The sequence below is a fragment of the Trachymyrmex septentrionalis genome, unplaced genomic scaffold (genome assembly GCF_001594115.1).
Source record: "Trachymyrmex septentrionalis isolate Tsep2-gDNA-1 unplaced genomic scaffold, Tsep1.0 scaffold40, whole genome shotgun sequence".
In the NCBI taxonomy this organism is placed as follows: domain Eukaryota; kingdom Metazoa; phylum Arthropoda; class Insecta; order Hymenoptera; family Formicidae; genus Trachymyrmex; species Trachymyrmex septentrionalis.
This window is the reverse complement of record NW_017305569.1, coordinates 912,410-935,635: the sequence shown is the minus strand read 5'-3', so window position 1 is coordinate 935,635 and position 23,226 is coordinate 912,410. Positions and strand designations below refer to the sequence as shown.

At 37.6% G+C, this 23,226-nt stretch overlaps 4 protein-coding genes across 5 annotated transcripts; 2 read left to right on the top strand and 2 right to left on the bottom strand.

The window, feature by feature from the left end:
* The first annotated feature begins 330 nt into the window (after positions 1-330).
* On the top strand, positions 331-4,026 carry LOC108751150 (protein CNPPD1). The gene is made up of 5 exons (XM_018491202.1): positions 331-557; positions 807-900; positions 2,649-2,854; positions 2,947-3,075; positions 3,186-4,026. The coding sequence occupies exons 1-5, from the start codon at positions 516-518 to the stop codon at positions 3,963-3,965; spliced, it is 1,251 nt and encodes a 416-aa protein (XP_018346704.1). The 5' UTR covers positions 331-515; the 3' UTR covers positions 3,966-4,026.
* A 545-nt stretch (positions 4,027-4,571) lies between these two features.
* On the bottom strand, positions 4,572-7,733 carry LOC108751151. The gene is made up of 6 exons (XM_018491203.1): positions 7,069-7,733; positions 6,527-6,652; positions 5,542-5,583; positions 5,151-5,218; positions 4,886-5,089; positions 4,572-4,719 (listed from the first exon to the last, which is right to left on the bottom strand). The coding sequence occupies exons 1-6, from the start codon at positions 7,424-7,426 to the stop codon at positions 4,636-4,638; spliced, it is 882 nt and encodes a 293-aa protein (XP_018346705.1). The 5' UTR covers positions 7,427-7,733; the 3' UTR covers positions 4,572-4,635.
* An 839-nt stretch (positions 7,734-8,572) lies between these two features.
* Positions 8,573-17,797, top strand: LOC108751111 (negative elongation factor E). Its single transcript, XM_018491096.1, has 4 exons — positions 8,573-8,824; positions 9,041-9,534; positions 9,637-9,886; positions 17,724-17,797. Exons 1-3 carry the CDS (start codon positions 8,735-8,737, stop codon positions 9,878-9,880), a joined length of 828 nt encoding a protein of 275 aa, XP_018346598.1. The 5' UTR covers positions 8,573-8,734; the 3' UTR covers positions 9,881-9,886; positions 17,724-17,797.
* Positions 10,712-20,339, bottom strand: LOC108751110 (microtubule-associated protein futsch). 2 transcript variants are annotated; one of them, XM_018491095.1, is made up of 4 exons: positions 19,922-20,339; positions 17,681-18,038; positions 11,711-15,751; positions 10,712-11,680 (listed from the first exon to the last, which is right to left on the bottom strand). In XM_018491095.1, the coding sequence occupies exons 1-4, from the start codon at positions 20,095-20,097 to the stop codon at positions 10,937-10,939; spliced, it is 5,319 nt and encodes a 1,772-aa protein (XP_018346597.1). In that variant the 5' UTR covers positions 20,098-20,339; the 3' UTR covers positions 10,712-10,936. The 2 variants fall into 2 exon arrangements, with proteins under 2 accessions (XP_018346597.1, XP_018346596.1); XM_018491094.1 differs by having other exon boundaries at positions 10,712-15,751; positions 19,922-20,338.
* Between the last annotated feature and the right edge of the window lie 2,887 nt (positions 20,340-23,226).

Below are 23,226 nucleotides of genomic sequence, written 5' to 3'. Positions count from 1 at the left end.
GCATACAATCATGGTGGATACCATTGTCATCATATGTTTACAGTCTGTTGGCGTTGTTTGCACTTTTTGCACTCAATCTTCAATTTTCTCTCTCTTTAACACCCGAATATTATATATTTAGGTTTTTTGTGTTTAAAATCCTTCAAAATTTTTTATTCTTAAAAATGAGATAAATATATAATATAATATTTGGACGTTGAAAAGAATGAAAACGAAAATAAGTGTAGAAAGTGCAAGCAAATAGACCTATCAAGTTACTACTTACAAGTGTCATTCGCATGTGATTAAACAGACACACTTATCCCATTATTTTGTATGTTCATGGTGGAGAATGAGCCTAACCTAAATTAATCGTGTGTGCTACTTTGAGATACGGTATAATTTACGTTCTTGCAAAACTTTACGTCACCTCGATGAAGTGATTGTCTGGATTACATTTTACGATAACTGTTTCAGCCGAAACGTGTCACAAAAATATTACAGAAAAAGTTTATGAGACTCACGAATACCAGACAATGACGAACAGCTGGCGAGGCACGAACATGCCAAGTTCAAAGGTAAAATCTTACATATGCAATTTTATGATTGACACATCATTTTCAATTCAAAATACAATTTGATATGTACCTGCCATATATTGCAATTTATTGCAATAATTATTTGTTGTTATCAAAAGCCATTAATTCAGCAAAAATTTAAAAACGCTTGAAGATTGTTCGATGGTTGAGAATTATTCCTTTTTTTTCATTGTTGTTTATATAATAAACTGAAATTCTTGATATATTTTGTTATTTATTTCACTGCAGGACTTGGAACATGATGAGTTTATGAAACGTATAAAAAAGTCATTATATTATTCCAAGTTACCAGTGATTAATTGCTTGAGTTTACCAGTTACAGGTCAGTATGATATTCAGTTATAAATTAACAATTAGAATATATTAATATATTAATACGTGAAAATAATTTATTGTTTTAAATTGTTATTTTTTTATATCAATAAAAAATTTGTTATAAGTAATACATAGTTGTCTAATAAATCAAAATTTGTGTAATAATATTTTAATGTGATCAATAAGAAATTTTATATTAAAAATAATCAATATAGCCACTCAATTGTATAAAAACAAATAATTTAGTCAAGATAAAGCAAAATATTTAGTCAATATAACAGCAAATTGATATATGCTAATATTTTAATTTATGAACAACATACAACTTGACCAATATATTCAAGTCATTTTCAATGTTAATACTTAATAAAACATACTAAAAAGAAACGTTTCTAAAACCTACATACTAAACTACTTAATTCTAGATTACATTTGGATATAATATTCATACAATTAAACCTGTTGTTTTCTTTTTCTCGCAATTAGCCATCAATTAAAATCCGGTTCACCACTATGTATTTCTTGACAGAAATTAAAATCATCTTGTAAAACTTTAGTCAGAATAGCCTAGAATAGAATAGTCTAGAATAGAATTAGTTTTTCAGAGTGTGAATTGGACAGATCGCTAGTATTAAATTATAAAAATATTATACAAAATGAATTGCTCTACTAAATTTAACTGTTACTTTAATAAATTTTATATTATTAAATGGACCAATTATGTTTTTATCTGAGGGAATAATTTTTGTGTGTCATATGTATTTAAAAAAAAAGATTTAAGGAACAGTTCTGAAATATCTACTTTCAATATTTGTTTTTAGAGTTTCATTAAATTAAATTTATAATATTTGATAACGTTAGAATAATTTGATAACATTAGATAATATTAGAATGGACCTTAACGAAATGGGGTACGAGGGTCACAAATGGAGGGATCTGGCTCAGGGACGGGAACAGTGGCGGGATTTGGTATTTGCGGCAATGAGCTTTCGAGTTCCTAACGCCTAATAATAATAATAATAATAATAATAATATTTGATAACATTACTTGCTCTTATTTTAAATATTATTCTTTTCAAAATTAATTTTACTTTATGAAGAATGATAAAGAATAAATAGAGAATTTTATTTATTTCAGCACACAACAACTAAGAAGGGAATTTGATTTACATAATCTGTCTTCAACATCCTTCCATATTTCTATCACTTATTTGTACCTACTTAAATAACATTATCTTATTTTCTTTCTTTGTAACTCTAAACTGCTTTTTCGTTTCTCTCCTTATTTTTGTTCTTATTTTTATTTTGTCTATTTTATTTCCATTATCACCTTTTCACAGCCTACTTTACATTATCTGTCTCTTACACAATTCTACTTTCTACCTTAGCTATACATCTCTTTCTTTGTAACATTACTTCTTTGCACCTATACCCATTATTATTTTATATTCTGTTTTAAGCTCTTACCAGTTTTATCTCTAATCCACTTTCTTTTATCTGTCTCTGTCCTTCCGGTTCTTCTTCAACTTCTTCTCCAAAGTTTCCTTATCATCTTTCTTTTTGTATCTAACTCCTGCTTAAGATCTTTCTTGTTTCTTCACCTAACTTTATGAAATCCTTCATCTCTTCACATACATTCTTTCACATAATGTTCTGTTATCCTTACTTTTTCCACAAAATAAATATTTCCCATTCCCTTAACTCAATATACATATTTATAAAGCATGATTCATAAATTCTCTTCTGTATTTTTAGAATTGGCAGCGGAACTTTTTACTGAAGTGAAGAGCGATCATACATTGGAAAAACTCGATGTCGAGGAAGCAAGCAGAATATCTAGAAATGCATGTGTTTCCCCTTGCTCACTTGTGTTGGCTTTGCTGTATATTGAAAGGTTAAAGAATTGTAATCCGGAATATCTTCATCAAGTAGCGCCGTCTGAACTATTCTTGGTTTCTTTGGTAATTTATTCTTCTTTATTTTGACATGTCAACGTGACAACACTTTTAACATCATTTAAGTTAACGAATAAATTTTTGTTAACGCTTATTAGATGGTAGCCAGTAAATTTTTGCACGACGATGGCGAAGAAGATGAGGTTTTCAACAAAGAGTGGGCAAATTCGGGACAAGTGACTATATCTCGAATGAATAAATTGGAAAAAGATTTTCTTGCTGCAATCGTAAGTAATCGTTTTTATATATTATCTAAAATTTATATAATTTGTAATTTAGTTCCCAATTGATTATGTATCATTTATCAAAATGTATTTTATCATTTTGTATGCCACAGGACTGGACAGTGTTGGTGCAGCATCAAGATTTTTGGGAAAGGCTGCAACAACTAGAAAAAAACGTGGCATATCGAGAAATACACAAGCGCAGATGGTGCACATATACAGAATTGAGTTGTCTGATGAATTCCATTCAGTTGATTAAAATCGCACAAACCTTAATTAGTGTGTCTTCGATCTGCTTGGCGACTTATGCCGCCGGATTGGCTACTCTTCTGGGATCCACTCTGGTTGCTAATTTTATTGTGCAAAGTTGCTTACCCGGGATATCACTTAATTCAAGACAACCAACGAATCTGTCAATAAATCTCGCAACGAATGTCTCGTCAACTGATTTAACTGATACATTGATAAATACACGATCCCAGGAGATTAACGATGATAGTCTTTCGATTTCCGATTCCGAGAATATTGCAGATTATTCTGCAATTGTGGAAACCGATGATGATGATGATGATGAAGCCAGTTGGAAGTGGTGGCTAAACTCAACGATGACTTGGTTGCCTGAGTATTGCTTACAGAGCAATATCGAAGTTGCAAATTTCACTGACAGATTATGCATTATCAACATCGACTTTTCATTCAATTCGACGCAAGCTATAAATATAAGAAAGCTGGAGAAAATAGGAAAAACGGAAAATTTTGCACCGGAAGACTATCGCTACAATGTAAATTGGAAGGAAATACTAGACACAACCTTAAATTGGTTAGAACAAAACTGGAGACGATCACATCAAGAAAGTGTCTTTCAGTCGCCAGAATTAAAAATTTACTATTAGCTTGCTGTTGCTAAAAATTTGCCTGTTAAACGATCTTTTTCAAAAGATATATATATATATAAACAGATATATAAATCTATATTTTTTGTACTAACTTTTTGCAGTGGAATGTTCGATACTAACAGATCTGTTTTTCTCAATAAATATCCGATGTCGCATGCTACAAATGCTGTTTTATATCTAAAAATAATTACATATATTGGGGAACGAATAATGAATAGTTTTTTTGGAAGACTGATATTAAAACAAGTTTTTATTCTAGTTTAGTAATTCTCTGATATCACACATATACAAGCTTCTTTTTTATATAGATTTTGCGTCGGATTAAAGCCTCGTAAAACACAATAAGTTTAAAACCTATTTCACCTTTAAAAAACAATCATAATATTGCACACAAACTTTGTCTTATACAGTTCTATACTATACACATTCTATACATTTATATATATTAAATATATTTTATAATACTGGATGAGATGGAAATCGTGTTATTTACGATAGTTGAACATTCAAATTATAAAAGTTTATAGGCATTTGTGTAAAATAAAACGCTTATTATGGGGTATTTGCGGCCTATCCTACACACATATATATATATACTAAGTTAATTATATTAAATTTATTAAATTAATTCGTTTCTCTCAGTCATTTTTTTTTTTTTTTGGTTAATTCAGCTATCATTGCGGAAAAGCGCGGCTAACGGTATAGGCGTCATGCCAATAATGCATCCAATCGTAACACCGATAACTCGACCCTGTATAATCAACAAAAACATTTCCTTGAATAATTTCACTGAAAAAGACTTCATCTTTTTAATTATTCAAGAATCTTTTTTATGTAAATTTTTACGTAGTACTCAATAATAAAACAAAAAAATATGTTCAATATAAAATAAAGTATAACGAAGCAATAAATTGTACCACATTCGCAGCTATCCGTGTCCTAGGTAGATTTAGTTGTGCTAGAGTTAATTTGGGCGCTACGAAGCCGATTTTTTGAGCAAATATCTCAACATAATGCACCGAACCAATTCCAATGACGTCAGATACCGTGTTGCCCAGCGCTGCCGCTGCCATGGTGGAGATAGGGAATCTTCTGTTCAGCATCAATTCGATTTGATCGCCCTGAAACATCAATCTTAAAAGTCGGCACATAGGAAATGACGAAAGTCCGTAAGATACATACAGCAACGATCATGATGAAGTTGTCAAGAAAACCAAATCCAACGAACGGAATTGCATTCGCGATCGCGACTGCAAAAATACAATTATTGTTCCACATTATTTATTTATACTTTTAATCGGAATTGAGATTTAAATTATTATATGTATATAAAACTCTTCTATATATATTTTATCTAATTAAAATTTTTTTAAAACAAGATATATTATTTAATCAATCTTTGCAGTAATGATAAATCTTTTAAAATAAAAGTATTATTTAATTTTTATCTTGTGAGCAGCAGATAGGAGATAAATAAGATAAAAACGCGACTGATTACTTGTTAGTGAATAAACTCTTTGATATTGAAAGTAATACCGAATAAATTGAATAATGAATTGAAAGTAATACATACCGAATACCAAGTCTTTTGTGGATGGCTCTGCAACGTGTTCAACTGCAAAAAACAAAAGATTCAATCTAAATCCGCAAGTTAATCGTATTTAATATGAAATTGCTACATAATTACTTAATGAAACTAGCAAACACTAAATGCAATATAAGGTAAATTGTTTTTATTGTTTATGAACACCAAAACTGTATATTGTGATGTATTTTTAATAAATTTAAATAAAAAAAGGAATCTTAAAATTCAAATGAAGGAAAAAAACAAAAAACTACAATTAAAGAGAATTTTGTAGTTTAACAAATTCTACAAAAATCATTTTATCCAAACAACTTTGCCTAAAATATGGATGAAAAATAATCTGGCCAAATGATTATTTCAAAAACAAAATTTGCAAGAAATACGAAAGAAAATATGAAAAATATGATAATTCTATAATTTATAAAAATGTATTTGGTTAAAAAAATTTAACAAGGACTAATTTCCATATTGGGGAAAAAGGTTTTTAAAAAATGAAAGAACCATAGAAAAGTGTCCAAAATATTACCTAACTGTGGCACTGTGGTTGGCCATGAAACATCCGAAAAGTTGTGTTAGAATAGAAGCAGGCAAGAGAGTTAGTGTAATTAGAGGAAAAGAGACACAGAGAGTGCTAGAGAGTTAAGAGAGAAATCGAGAAAAAACGAGAAACTTACAGAATAACATCCATGGAGATCGCATTGCAGGAAAAATATTCCATTATATCCAAAATACCATTAAATAACAGGGAGGTTAATTTTATTTTGGGAGATCTATAGGTAATAAATCTAAGTTAATGTTCATAATGTTTTTTTTTTATGAATGTAACGAACTATTACATTGCATTAAAGACATTTTAAATGATCCTGTACTATTTAATGATCCTATACTACTTCTTTCTTTAATAGTACCGATGATTCAATAAATGCGTGACATGTATGATTAAAAAAATATATAAAAATAATAATGTCCTTACCGTACTTGCGGTTTAACCAATCGTCCGGCATAGGGCAGTAGGTTCCTGTAGGATCCACCTCGCCTAATGATGGTATTTTGCTAGGTCTACCTAACTTACTCCTCCATCGGATAGCTGCCAGTTGACCTAGTAAAGATGCAAGAATTTTATTGTACTTCTTTGTGATATATGTATAAAACTAAATATATAAAAGAAGATCAATACATCTTCCCTATCAATTTATAATCTTATAAGAAGTTATTTTCTACATCTTTAAGATCAGGATTATAGCCTCTAGTTAAATAGTGAACATTTGTCTTGCAAGAATTTTATTATATATGTTTCTTTATACTATATCTATATATGTATATAGATATAGCATAAAAAAAAAATATATATATATATATATATGTAGAGCTAAATATGTAAAAGATCAATATCTTCTCCATTAATATATTTGTAAGAAATAATTGTCTGCAAATCTTTAAAATGAGGATTAGTCTTTCATTAAATAGCAAATGCTTGTCTAAGACTACAAATTTATTGGAGCAAGCGATGTCTACCTTCATAACCAGCCTTCTGTTCCGCTGATTTGCATTCGTTCAATGCTGTCAAGAACAAGCCACGTTCCTCCGAGGTGAGCTTTGACACCAACTCCTTCGCTTGCCGTTTTGTCAGAGCGTCGACGACGACGTCGGGGGAAATCGGAGTCCTCACGGAAGAGAACATTTTCGAGCTCTCGCGAAACCAGCCCAGAACTCGCGAGACATCAGCGACGCACAATGATGCGGGACATCGCCGTGACAGCACGTTGTTCATTGACGATTCGCAATTGGAGCAATGAAGTTGCTTAACGCCGAGCCGCATAACATCCCTCGGAGTAAATCCTCGTCGACCAAGAGCCGTCACCGATATACACATCTTGTCTAGGTATATGGGAGCGTCAAACGAATAAAAACTCACACGTTGATTCTTGCCGAGTATCTATAACGTATCCGTTCTCCCTTTTTCGAAAGGACAACCTCTCGGGAAGCATCTGGTGCGATCCGGTAAATGCGAGAAACGTATTCAAGGACCCAGTGATGTCAGAGTCCGACTTGGTCAGACGTCCGACTGACTCATGCCACTGGCGCCACTTGCCACCACTCAGCCACTTGACTGGACTGTCAATTCTGTCAAGCACAGTGGAAGTGGAAAGGCCATGACACACAAAAAGCTTAAGGGTCGACGGGAGTGACTAGAGTTCTGTATATAAAAGAGACTCGAAATCGGACTCCCACCAGAGTCCGCATCACGGTATCACCTCCAGCGTCAATATATTTGGGCCGCTTCAATATCATAAAGATAAACTCCGTTTAATATAAATGTTCCATACTCCGTTAGAGTAAAGTTTGTTTGCCGAAACAAGCAAAATTACAAGAACAATAATTTAATTTTAAAAAATCTATAATGCGAAAGCTTAATGACAAGAAATCAACGATGGACTCAGATAATCCGATGAATTAACTCTCGTACCAATACAGCTTGGCGACCACGTGTCAGCTGTCATTTACTTAAATAGCTGCGGTCACAATATGGCTGCTTAACTTAAGAAGGGATACCCAATCACAATACACGTCGGACTACCAATCAGAAACTCGGACATCAATGTCTCTCTTATATATAGAACTCTATTGGAGCGCAAGCCAACTCGGAGAGTGTGATGCAGCTACATATTTGTACTTTGTCATGTTCTATCATATATTGTTTTGTAAAAGCAATATTTTATCATGAAAGTCGGTTTAGTTTATATTTTACGAAGCTACGAAGTCGGAAAGAGCTAAGTTTTGCAATTTTGTTCTTAAAAACATTATAATAAACAAAATGATATGCTAATACGCTCGAATTTATTTACAGTGCGAATATGTTTTCATGCTGTTATTTTATCTACTAGAAGTAATATTACATTATGAAACTTTTTTAGTTTTTTTTTTTTTTTTTTTTTTTTTTTTTTTTTTTTTTTTTTTATGAAGCTGCAAAAGCGCGTACATAATCAGATTTTGCAAATTAATTTTTAAAAAGTGACAGTAAATAAAATTATATGCACCTCAAGTGTACTACAGTACACATCAAGTGTGAACTCGAACGTGATCAAAACGTTAGACCGGTCAGACGTAAAACGCGTTTTCTCCATTCTCCAATTTTTTTTAAGAAATAAAGAGTATTGCACAAAGTCGTTGTTGATATTACATGCAAAATATGGTATACCTGCATTTTCCGTCAAACCTAACAGAGGAAGAGTTGATGCTGCAGACTAAGTTCAGCAAACTGAAGAGAAAGGTACAGGTTATGTTTTTGTATGAAATATGTGATAAAATTTAATTTATCTGTTAGATATCCATTTCTCAATTAATTCATAACGCAAAATTCAAATTTCTGTTTAATCTACATGCAAAGATCATCGTTTTTTTTTTTCTAACAATTATATCTGTATCTGTATAAAGTATTTACCTTATATTTATTTTTAATTCTTGTCAATCATTCCTCAAATTATAGAAAAAAGCGCTACAAGACCTAAAAGCTCCTAAACAAGAAGCCGAACGCATTCCTCAGGCTCCAAAACGGCCTACGGAAGCAAGAGATGCTCGCGAAGTTGCTAAGAAGTTGATTAAATCTGGCGTAATCACAGCCCCAAAGACTCCTAAGCGACCAGAGCAAACTTTCAAAAGATCTCGCGGACTAGAAAGGAAGTTAAATAGTACAGAAAAGACGATTAGTTCCTATCAACCATTTTCGGCAATGCAGGAAGAAGAAGAAACGGAGACAGTAAGGCCAAAAGTTAAGGATTTATATAATAATTTTGTTGGTGCCTCTCAAGACACTGGAGAGAGAAATACCAGTGATACTCCAGTTCCTGCTAAACAAGAAATTAAACCACGTGCAGGAAATACAATATACGTATGTGGTTATAAAATAACAGAGGATTATCTAAAGAAGCACTTTCAAAGCTTTGGAAATATTATCCATATTTCCATGGAAGCAGAGAAAAAGTAAATATAAATCATGTTTTACACACTAATGTCCACTCATAGTTTTAGCAGATATTTTCGATACAATTATTAATAATCATTTCTATTCTTTTTTGCCCATAGCCATGGCTTTATAACCTTTGAAAAGGCCGAAGCTGCTGAGAGAGCAATAAGTGAAATGGATGGTAGCATGGTCTCGTCCATCCAATTAAAAGTATCGTTAGCAAGAAGGCAGCCGATAATAGAGCCAGTTAGTGACACTATGTCTAGTTCTATGTGGTCACCAATAGCAGCTAATTATTCACAGAAAAGTGCACATAAAGACAGACGGGAACTTAAAGTATACGAAGAGGACCTCTTCCAGTAACTGCAGGTATTTTTGTTGGCAATAATTTTTTAAATGTAATATTATATATGGTACCTCTGATATTATCAACATACTATTATGATAGATCATGATATTTTGTCACATCCTTATTTGGAAATAATACGGTTAATTTATTTTTAATTATACTTTAATTGTACTTTTTGTTTTTTATTATAACATATGTCTATCAACAAATTTGAATAGCAAACATTTGTATACTCTATATATAATAACTTTTTTATTATTATAATTATAACAAAATTCGTAATAGTGTAGAAATATTCATTAATATTTATCAATAAGAAAAAATATTATATAGTCGAACCTTATTTGCTGTAAAATCAGTTGAATCTTAGTTTTTAATTTCTTTTTTTGTTTTTTCATATTGATTAATTTTGTGATTAATTGGATTATATACAGAATACCTTTTTGTTAACGATTCTTTTAATTAAATGGAAGACACAATGGATATTATTTATTTTACTTTTAATTTCAGTTTTTTTAAGTCATAAAATCATGATTGTAAAAAAGAATAAAATTATATTATTGTAATAGTTATATCGAAAGTATCTACTAAATCTTTAAATTTACGTTATTCTAAATATAAGAGAAAACAAGGTATATATCGACTTTTTGGAGAAAAGAATAGAAATTGTGTTTTCTGAGAATTATAAATTAATATATAAAGGCTCGATTAAATAATTTTTTTCCTTAAATGTTATATATATTATTGACTGATGTATGTATATGAATATAGCACATGAAATTATATTAAGAATGATTGTAAATAGTATTCTTTAAATATTAAAGTTTTTAATTATATATTTGGCATATATTAATAATGTAATTACAATTTATTTTTTACAAACCTGGCACTTCATTCTGATATGTGTACAAGAGCTTTAATTCAATTCGAATTCTTTACTTCGTCATATTCTAGTATTTTCTTCAAGACAAAATTGTTGTACAAAACAGATTTATACAATATGAAATTTTAACTTCTATAAACCAATGAACTATTTACGGACTTCTTTGGCAAATTGGATTATAGAAGTGCTATTGAGGGGGATTAAAATAATCCCAATGATGATGATGTGTTACAATCCGTGTGCTACTGAAATAATATATCAACAAGCCTGCGATCAGAAGTAACAAGGCGCATATCGTTAATTCCACATCTCTTATCTTCTCTCTCGAGTCGTCCATACTTAACGTAGACGCTAAATACCCTATAAAATACCTCATGGCTTTAATACCAGCCAATCGGAGTGCTCGAAGAAGCTGCTGCGTAGTATCTATAACGCCGGGTTCTATATCAGAGCGTTGATTTGTTGGCGTTTCACTCAGAGAAAAGAACTGAGCTGGAATTTCGGAAGCTGGAAAGGCGATGAAGTGAGTCGAGCTCAAAGGAAAGGAAGATACTGGCGATTGAGAGGACTCCCTTTGCTTTTCCGTAAGGGATTGTCCCACGTCGGAAGACTGGGAAATAACAGCACGTTGTGGTTGACTGTCTTTAGGGACATCGTGTCTCGTATCCGAAGAATAGGAAATGACGGCACGCTGCGGTTTAGCGTCCGCAGAGATACCACCGTGTCTTGGTACGGTTGAATCAGGGGTCGACGTATCAGGGGTCACGGAAATGGCTGGTGGCAATGAACGAACCGGAGATGCGGTTTGCCGTGTGATACCTTTAGTAGGCGAGGAGGATCTAGATCTTGACTTGCGAGGAGTCTGTTCTTCTTTATTGTCGGACACATCGTTCTTGCTGCTACGAAGATCCGTAGACATTGCGCCCAGCTCGGTAGTAGCAGTAGTGATAGTAGCAGTAGCAGTAGTAGTAGTCGTAGTAGTAGTAATAGTAGTAGTAGTAGTCTGGACAGAGATACTCGGAGATTCGCCGACACGGTCCGGCGATTCTCTCAATTCGGAAGGCTGAGTTGAAGGCGCATCCGACGGAGGATATTCTCTCGATTCGGAGGGCCGGGTTGAAGGCGTATCCGATGGAGGATATGAGGCACGAGATTCATCCACGTGGGAGCCCGACGTGGTTCGCGGACTCAAAGTTAGGGGATGTTCGGAATCTAAAATTCGTAAGGACTTATCTTGAGCGACCGTGAACAAGTGTGTGGTAGATTCTTTACCCTTGAACTCTAATTCATCTATCGTAAGTGTCTGTGGGGAAGGGAATTCTTTGGCTTGAACAACTGAGAGGGGATGTGATATCTCTTTGTCCCTGACATCTACTACATTTGTAACAACCTTTTTATCCTCGCCAGCATCGGTCTTCTCATCTTCCGTAGACGTTGGTTCATTTACGACAGTCTCGCTGGGCTTCGCCGCTTCCGTCGGAACATCCTGCGACGCAGGTTGTCGCTCTTGAACTGGACTATTAGCCTTGATAGGAATGTCGGTTATCTTGTGGCTCGCGGATTCCTTTTCGCTCTCGCGATATCTTTCTTGTGCCTGGGTAGTCATCACGGTCTCCAAGTGACTCCTGATCGCTATTAGCTCTCTGATGATGGCCGGTGACAAACTTTCCTCCATGGAATCGCCACCTCTTAATTTAGATGCCGTAATCATCATCGCGTCTACCTCGGACGCCACGATTTTGTGCGCTTCTATCTGCGATACGCTCAGTCGATCAACTTTTAAATCTCCGACTTCGAGACTGCTGATTCTCAACGGCTCATCGGATAGAAAACTCGATCTGATTTGAGGTCGCGATTGTGATTCTTCTGTGACGTGTTCCTCCAGATGCGGCGCAGATCTATGCTTCGATTCCTCTCGAAAGTCAATTTCTCTCGTGGGCGATGGTGACGTTAGTGATGCAGTCTCGTATGCCATTCGGATGTCCTCTTCTTTTGGAAGCCGTTCTTCCTCTCCTTCTTCTCCTTTCTCTTCTTCTTCTTCTTCTTCTTCCTCTTTTCGTAAAAACTGTAGGATTGGTAACGGAGGTACGGGAGGTGTGGTCGTTCTGCTTGGACTGGGTATATGTTCCATCGATACCATTATCTGCGAGCCTGATCTAGAAGGTGTCATTATAAGTTTCGCCTGAGTGATCTCTAATTCCTCAATCACCATGTCGTCTGGCAATGGATCGGTCTGTGTTGCCGCCGTCGTCTCCATTGTCTCTTCATATTCAAACGGAGTGCGAGGTCGTCCAGCCATCGCATGTTCCTTTCTTATCCTGGGTGGTCGCGGTGGCGCCGGAAGCGGGCGGCCTTGGATCTTGTCGAGCAATTCGCCGCTGCGAAAATCCTTATGTTCAACCTCATCCACGTCGACCTCGATGTATGGCGCAGATTCGGATGGTATTAGAGTCATACTGATGATCGTGTCCGACGTCGTGCTGACGTCTCTTATTGTAGTGGGTCTTAGAGTACTATACGCTCGTTGAGGTCGCTTAGGCGGAGTCGGTCTCGGTGTCGTAGCGAACTTGTCGCGTTTTCTTCTGGGTGGTGGTGGTCTAGGCGGTTTTTCCCGCTTCTCTACGATTGCGTAGCCCGAGATATCTCGCGCCGAGCTATTCTCTTCCTCCTCCCGCGGTATGTCCTCCTCGACGTAACCAGCTTCTGGCAGAGACTCCGCACCGTGCGATGTTCTGTCCTCGTCAACGACTGACATAGTCCTCGAACGGGATCGTCTTTTCGGCGGTATCGGTAGCGGTTCTGGCACAGTGTCCTGCCGTTGAAGTCGCGCGTCTAAGTTCTCGATGTCCTCGTGACTTGCGGACATGACAACGTCGCCATTTGCAAATCGCTCGGTTAGCGATTGCCGTGATCGCGACGATCTTGCTGGAATTATCGGTTTCCTGGATTCGATGATCTCGATTTCCCAGTCGTCGCGATGACCGTTGCAAATCGGTGCGCTTACGTCGCCGTTTCTTCGGTCCATCATCGTTTCGCGATGCGAACGCTTTCTGCGTATTGGTACGATCGGTGGCACAGTTGAAAGAGTGGCAGGTGAATCGAGTACGGCAGTAATGGGTGTCGAAGGAGAGAGTATCGATGTCTCCATCGGTGGCTGCGAATGACTACGCAAGGATGATCTCGACTTTCTGCGCACCGGTTTCACCACGACTATGTCATCCAATGGTTCCTGTAACGGTTCCGGTTGTTCTCCCTCCGTTTGGTATACCACGCGATGTCTAGAATCACTTCTAGAATCACTCCTGGTGCGCTCACGAAACATCTCGATCGATGCCTCTCGACTATGTCGCGCCGCTGCCGATCGTTCCCGTTTTGGTCTGACCGGTGGTACTGCCTCGTTAGACTCTGCTAAATCTGCTTTGTGCTTTCTCAAAGTCCGCGTTCTCACAGGACGTTGAGGCGGAGTAGATGGAAGCTCGTCGTCTTGCAACGCATTGATGACTTCTGCTCTGAGAGCATCTCGGATTTCATCGGTCAAGTAATTGCCCAGATTCATGTCATCCTGACTGATACCGCTCTGTCGTAAAAAAAACTCGTCCGAGTCGATCTCCTCTATCACTCCGCGACGTCTTCGATCACAGGAACTGCCGCTCGATGCTTGCTGCTCACGATCAGACTGTATCGAGGAAGGCTCGTGTTCTTCTTCGCCTTCTTCCTCTTCGGATGCCATCTTACGTAGTCCAAATCGCCTCGGATCCATCGCCATGAACGCTCCTCCGTACCTTTCTTGCTCCAGAACTCGTGGCATGTCTTCGTCCAACGATCGCGACTTCAGAATCGGTCTGAATTTCTCCTTATGCATCATTTGCTGTTCTGCATGCCAATCATCCTGTACTGCCGCATCTTCGTTCTCTTCGGTGTCATCTCGGTGAACGTGTTTCATCTCTTGATCGTATAATTTCGGATCCACCTCCATTACTTCCTCGTGTTCGTACGACTCCTCCCATCTTCGCGACTTGTAGGATCTTTTCGGAGGAGCGGGATGCCGATCTGACATCTCTGATGATTCCTGTTCGTAGTCCATATACTGTATCTCCTCTTCTTCGTACTGTTCACGCTTTTTTGTATCTTCCCATGGAATCGCATGAGCCGCCGCCATTATCTCCTCCTCCGTTCCAGCGGACAATCTCGGCGGTTCTTCCATTGAACTTTGATGCCACGGAGGAGACCCCTCGCTTCCTGCTGCTTCCTCTGGACGATCTTGATCCTGAACGTAAGCCGAATCTCCAAAACGTTGCGCCCACCTGGTGCCAAAAGATTTTGTCTTCCGGGTACGAGGAAAGGTCGCGCTCTCTGCTGATTGAGTCCTGGAGTCTTTAGGCGAGGACGTCGCATACTCGCCGCGCTTCTTGGACTTTTTATCGAAGATGCGCGGATACGTGGCGAAATCAAAGATATTACGTTTAGAGCCAGCAGTGGATTCTGTCGAATGCTGCTGTTGTTGCTCGCGTAAGGGAGGCGGCCGTTTAACGCGAGCGAGCGCGCTGGGCAGACGGATGTTGGGCTTCTTGATGTTGAACTTCGACTTATCCGGCAAGTGGAAACGCGACTTGTCCGGTAAACTGAACTTCGGTCTCTCCGGCAGATGAAATTTGGATCTATCTGGCAGACTGAACCTCGGCCGTTCGAGGTTGAATTTCTCTGTCTTCTCGGAGATGGACGTTCTTATCCGATCGATTCTGCTGGGCCGCTTCTCCACGGACTTACGGGACTTGTCCGACTTGCCGCTGCTAGCCGCCGCTGATCTCGCCGTCGTCGTTGTCGTCGTCGTCGTCGTCGTCGTTGCTTTTTCGGGTTTCTGCCGTTTCTGCGGGAACGAGAACGTGGGCCGCTGGAAACCACGGAGCCGAGAGCGTAGCTTACTAGCCTGCGTCTTCAGGCGTTGAGGTAGGCCACGAGCGCCGCGTCGAAGCGGCAACTCTTCCACCACCGACGAGTCTATCTAAAATAATAAATGCTTCTCTGAAGAATAATGTGGGAATGCGAACCTTATCTAAAAGAATCGAAACTTCCGGCAATACTACAATATTAAAAATATAGTTAACATTTTTTTTATTTTTACTTCAAATTTAGTAAAGATAATTAAATAAGGACAAATTAATTCATAAGTATATATTTGTTTTTATTAATGCTATGTAAAATGTGCTCATATGTTTTTCATTTCAATGAGCCACATTAATTTTATAATTCATCTGAATGCTAGATATTTATATAATATTCCTTCAAGTATAAGATACTCTTAAAATTGATGCTATTTAATATACTATATATAACGTGTAATATATTAAAAGACGTAAGACGTTTGCATTATAAAGTAGTATTTAACATTGTCATCAAAAACTTTTATTTTATATTATAAAAAAACCTCTATCAGAACTAAAATATTACAAATACCTCATTTTAAGGTCACAATGAAAATGGATTAGTGTCGTGCGAAGCATTCGACATGCAATACCGTTTAGAAACACGCAAAGTACATTAAAAGTGAATATTTTAAAGTACTGTGAAGTAGTTAGCCACTGTAGCTAATCGTGAAGTAAGCCATCGTGAGGTTCGGAATCCATTTCGAATCTATTGTCGGATTTACCGAAATAAATCGCGAAAACTTTCGTGAGCGTCGCAGAGCGCGCGCGAACGACTTTACGTCCTCATTGAAAAATATCGGCAAGGTCGAGGGATGATTAATATTCCGGCGGCGCCACATATATTCTTGGATCCGATTGCGCCACCGATGGAGAAGCTCGAGTTTTCTGGAGAGTATTGCAACCAGCGGTATTGCACAATCGGACAGTGACACGCTTGCGTTTGAGCTTCCTTTTTACACGTGAGTTTCGCTAAATATAGGCGGTATATTCGACGCGAGTAAAACAAACCAAAGACAACAAGACGAGCCCTGCGAGCCTCGTAGCTTTTAAATTCCGGGGGTCTCTATCGATTCGTGCAGCAGCTATATTTAACCGTTTTTTATTTTACTCCCTTTTGTTCAATTCGCGAACGAGGAGCCTTTGCAGCAGCCACGATTCTCGGCCAATGAATATTGATTTACCGATTTGTGTTATTACTTCAACATATATAAGTCAAAATTGTCAAATAAAGAAATTAAAGAAGTAAGTTTCATAAGTAAAGTAAAAAAATAAATTTTATAAAAAGAAAAACTAAGATTATTATTGTATCATTAATTAAATGTATCTACATTCTATATAGAATATCTCACATTAGATATCATATTGATTGAATTTTAACCAATCAATGCCTATCAATCACGTTTTATAAGTATTGTTATAAGTTAGATAAATTTTTCTGTGATAACTGATAAGGAAATCCATAGAAGCGATTTTGATGAACTTTGAATATGTTATTTTCTGAACAAAAATAACAGAATACGTGTTTTTTTTATAAGGTTCCAATCGCATTTTTAGGAGGTGCAACACTTCTCTGAAAAAAATTGATTATTGTTTTTCGAAGCAAATATCGTCGAAACTAAGAGATAGAAAAGAAATCTGGAATAGAAGTTGAACGATTTTAAGAATACTTAATAATTATAATTTAACAAAACATTTTTTTAATTTTTTTTATTTAAACAAATTTTAAGTTATAAAATACTTTTTAAACCACACAACTTTTATTCAGGATATTTTTTTTCTCTTACAGTTTCGACAATATTCGTTTAAAGGAAGCGACTTTTTTTAAAGGGACGTTGCACCATCTAAAATTGTGATTGGGCTTTTATAAAAAAAAATACGCGTGTTCCTTATTTTTATCTAGAAAACAATACATTCAAAGTTCATCAAAATCGAAGAACCCTTCCATGGGTTTCCTTGTAAATTCTTTTTCCTTGTAAACATGTATGAAACCAAACTGTGAACTCTACCTGACTAGTGTTGACCTCGCCATCGGTTCTGGATTCTGTGTAGGGAGTGGATGCGAGGAATCGCTCCTCAAGCCTATCCTGAAACTGCTGTGCCGTGGGTTCCAATTCTTCGGAGGTATCACCGCCGGTTTCACCGAGTTCGCGGCCCTCCATCGCGCTGTCCTCGATTTTGCCATCCAGGGGGAGGATCACGTCGCCGTCCAGGATCAATTCCGGTGGCAGCCGGCTCCGGTCGTCGATGCTGTCGTCGCTGTCGGCGACGGGCATCACGTCCGTGTCGGTGATTCGCACGACCGGTGCCATCGCCGGATGCGGCAACGACGGCGGCGGTGGCGCGATCGGTTCGTAGTCGTGCTCGCTGCAGCGAGAATTCACGTTTATAGCGTGAGACCGATTGTATATAAATAAAACTACTCGCGTCGAATCATTAACACTTTGCCCAGTGACTTTCTATTGTTCTATGTCTTACTATACACTGTACGCCATTATAAGCGTATAATGTGATGATACGTAATATAATTAAAAATTAAAATGATTAATTGTTGAATAAAGATAAAACGTCCTACTTTATGTTTCATTATCTAATCATTTGTGTCGTTTAAAATTTTATTAGATAGCACTTATTTCTTAAATAATTTTGATAACGCCGGTCATTACATAGTGATCAAGTGAATGCGATTAAAAAATCAGACATATGAATGATTACTATATATCAACGTGTTAAATAAACAACTAAGAGTACATTTATTTCTTATGATTTTGCTATTTGTAAAGCTGCGAATTTTGAATGTATTTTTAACGAAATGTAATGCGATATTTTAGTTAGATTTCACCATCCAGGCAGAGTTTGCTTATTATTCTCGTAAAGTTAATAAACAATTGAAATATCAAATGCAATGAGTGTTCAGTAAAGATTATCAGATAAGTTAATAATAATTATCTTCAAATCGTTCTGAATAGCAATTATCGAAAATGTTATAAATTATATTTGAAAATTAGAATGAAAATGGCACGATAAAAGACGAGTTTTTATTTCTACGATAGTTCAAATTTTCTCAATGTGCACGATATTCGATAATTAATAATAAAATTTATAATAAAAAATAATACGGAAAAAAAAAATATATATATATATATCGCAAATGCAAAATTCATTCAATTATTTGAAATGTGTCTAGGCTTCTGTTTATACATTTTCCATTTCCTCCAATTCGAATATGACTTATTACTTCACATGTTTGACCCCCTTCCGATCTCATGAGACCGTAAACGAGTGCAGGGCAAAATTACACAGGATACCTATCGAGATCATGTCGATCGAACGAAACTCATCAACTGATACATGCCCCCATGTCATTTCGCGTTATGTTCGTTTTTTTAGAATCGAGCAAAAAAGTCGATTATGTTTTTATTGTCGCTTTAAAGGATATAGTACTCCGCAGTTTCTCATCGACCTCCTATAACGTTTTATCTCTTTTTACAGATCTCTGAAAATACTTACATCACTTTTCTATGTGAAGAATTTACGACTGTATCTAAAAATTTCCCATACTATAAACTGTGAGTCAGTTATAAAAAAAAATTATAAATTGTAAATTCGCTAAGTTTACATTTTTAGTGCTACAGATGTAAAGTCCAAAACGATACAAATATTGCAAAAATATCTGAGACGTCTTAAATTTTTTAGACTGTCTCTCTCTCTCTCTCTCTCTCTCTACCTTCCTCTTATATTTTCACGTTGTTTGAAATATATCTTGCATCGATAACTTTTATCAATAAGCAACATCTTATTTTTTGCTTTTCCATAACGCCCGGATTCGCACTCATTGCGAATTACATTATTCTCAATATTCGCAAATACGCTCACAGTGTAACACAGTTCCGTCAGATGTCCAGACTCGCCCCGGGGACATCGCAGCATGCGCGCGTGTACCGGTACACGCACGGATGCGGGACACGCGGGTCGCGGACGGGGAACTGGACTTGGCGGATTTGGGAGCTGACCGAGCTTTCTATCTATAGCCACCCGGGCGAACCTTAAATAGCTGCGACGATACGCGACACGATTTCGCACGGTGTAACCTATCACGATGCGCAGCTAATACCAACAATGAAATAGACATGGTGATCCCCAGAAGAGATCACTTTACCGTAGTTGTCCGTTCCGAGGGTGGGCCAACCATTATTATTTTTCGTCGATTTTGACTTGGACGGAACATTGGTGTATAGGGGGATACTGACCTGCAGCGGACCGCAGGTGGCTGCTGCATCGTCCTGGATGACGGTCTGACGAGGAGAGCACGTCGTTCCGGCAGAAGCGAGTCGCTCCGGTAGAACTGACAACCGCAACGGACCTCGCGTCCGAGGCTCGACGTTGACGACGCCCGCGAAGTGCGTCCTCGTTGCTCCGGCTCCATCCCCACCCCGAAGAAACACCGCAACTACACGGAGATCTCGGATACTCCAATCCACCTCCAGTCTCCTTTTCCTCTGTCCGCCTACCTGAACGACGATCAAGGGAGCAACGACGATAACGACGTCGACGTCGACGACGATGACGACGACGACGACGGCGTTTCGTCGTTCTTCCCGGAACGTCGTTCACGAAATACCCTTCGCCTCCCAGCCGAAGGGAAGCGGGAGAGATAAAAAGAGAAAAAAAAAAGAGAGATAGAGGGAGAGACAGAGTAGAGAGAAGGAGGCTGAGCGGCCCGCTAGAGCAGCCCGCTGCAGCGGCTCCTAGGCGACTCCCTTCTATACCCTCGGCCGCCCATCGCGAGCGCGACTGGGACGGATATTAGATTATTTATAGCAGCCTCCGGTATTCGACGGGCTGCGACACTGTCTCGGACCGTCCGAATCACCTGGTGCATCTGCGGTCCACTCGGACCATCGTGGCAAATTATATCGCGGATGTATCGCCACGCGGTCCGGGTGAAAGATCCGGATGGGTCTCTCCTCTTCTTCGTGTAGTTAGATAAACGGTTTGATAAACGTAAATAAAATTGCACTAATAAAAATTTCGCGATTGGCCAAGTCCCAAACGCGACGGTATTTCTGTAACGTGTATGTTGTTATTTTCAGTGTAGGAAGAAAGCGAATTGACGTGACTTGTAAAATATACGGAACTACTCGGACTTGCTACCGTCGGCATCTCTCAGCGATAAATGACGCTGATGAGTGCTGCTAATGCAGCAGGAAATTAGGGTACAGCTGCGATATTCTATGCTGCGTTAGCGCCACTTATTGGTGTCTTAATTGTTAGAAGAAGAGATACGACGGCGGCAGCGCTTTCGCGCTACTCAGTCAATTTTGTTATTTAATTATGGACAAAGTTACTTCTCTTTAAGTATTTCTTGCCATTGTTAACACGAGCGATGTATTTGTGAGTAAAAACCAAATTCTGCGCTGTAAAAATTAAAAAAAAAAAAAAAAGAATCGATGAAATATAAATAATCCTCATATACGAGCACACACGATATATGATCGTATAAATTGATGAGTAACTTCTGCTTTTACTTGATAATTAATCCTTGAGGAATAATAATTCTTAATAATGATTTTTCTTAATAATTATTCCTTGTGGGGGGTCGTCCTTGCTGCAGCTGGAATGAAACAGGCGCAATTCGATGAATCTAAGTAAAAAAATATGTACGTTTCTCGAAGCAGGAAAGTGTTGCGACTTGAGATAAAAACGACGATTACGTGATTTGATTTGAAAGTGAAATTTTTTCCTTTCGAACAATCTCGTTGCAATGACGCGCATTATCTCGCAGCACGCGAGCGTATAAAGAAAGTTATAAAGGCGGACGAACGTCATGCGCGACAACGTGGATTCGGCGATTGTGTCACATCTTGGCACTCGATGCCAGCACCGCGATACAATGCTTAATGATGAGACGGCTGTCGACTTTGTTAATGCACCTCGGTCAATGTAAAAATAATTCGTAGAGAAAGACGCAGCTGCATTGCATTCTTCTTGAAAGCTGCACGTTTGTAATTGTACATATGGTTCGTAATTCTGTATATACGGATGATGTTCCGCAGTATATACACGTGTATTTGGTGTCCCAAGATTACCGGCACATCTTTCATACACACTGAAAGATTAATCAAGAGAGCTGATCTTCCCCTACAATTTTGACTATATAATGCAGTTATGTTCATTCCCAACCACAATAAAAAAAGAAAATATATAAAAATTGGCATACAACTTGTGTGTACTATTAATGATTCTACATTTTTACTAAAAGTGGCTCAAATTAATCGAGAAGTGGCAGTAGAAGCGATGATAATTCTGTGACACCCTGCATACTGTATAGAGTATTCGATAACGAATGGTAAAATCCGAGGGGTTGATTTCACGTACAAAAATAAATCGAAATCGATTATTTAGAGTAGAAAAGCGTTATAGACGTTATAGAAGAGCGTAATAGATTCAATTTTTAAAAGCCACTTTTTTGAAAACAGAGCTTCATACAAAAAAAAAATTTAGTCTACATTTCTGATTTATTTTTACGTGTATAAAATCCCTTCTTTTTCGATTGTACCATTCATTACAGAACAATCTGTATAAAACGTTATATAAACGTTATATATAATATTCTTTTCTTAATATCTGTCGTGTACTATACAGTGTGTTCCAGACGTACCACACGTCGTTTCGACTGTCAACGTTAGACTGAGAGAATCTCAGAATGCCAATAGCTCTTGAGACATGAACAATGAGAGGTTCAAGTTTCACGAACATGTAAATAAATAACGAAGTGTCGTTTTTTTTTCAGCCAACTTGCTAAGTAAACGTTTACTTTTAAACTTTTAATTCAGCTCGTTAAAGATATTCAAAACTAAGTGGCGGACGGTGCTGCACGATTTAAGTTTTCGCTAAAGAAAAAAAGTCCACTCGAAAATACGTTAACGATTACGCGACTGAAAGATGGTCCGGTAAGTCTGAAACGCTCCATACTTTTGCAATACTTTATAAAATATATAGAATATACAGCACGTATTGTGTATGTGTCGTGTGTGTAAATATATAATACATTGTGTGTGTGTGTGTGTGTGTGTGTTTGTGTATGTGTGTATTGTGTTACGCTAGGAGTCCTATAACGACGTTCGCTCGACGTTCGTATGGCCGCTAAAGATCCGTTATAGTGTGATGTCATTCAGGAGGAAGGGATGATCGCATGTACAAGTGAGCGCCTAGCAATTTCTTCGATAATCTTCCGACTCGCATGGCCGCTCGCTTATCCCGTGCGAGTCGTCCGTACGGTTAACGTCAAACTCCTCGTCAAGCTCGTAGACCGCGCTCTACTTTTTGCTTATAAATAAACGAGCGAGGAGGAGAAGAGACATTTCCGTGCGCGCGTGGGTGACGCTCGACCGATCGCGAGCGACCACGACGAAGACGACGACGGCGACGTAGTGTCGGAGATGATGCGTCTCTGCCTTGAATCGCACGAAACGGGGACGGTGGGCGCATTTTCACGGTGTTCGAGTACGAGACAGAGAGAATGCAAATCATCGGGGATGTGTTATTCGTATGA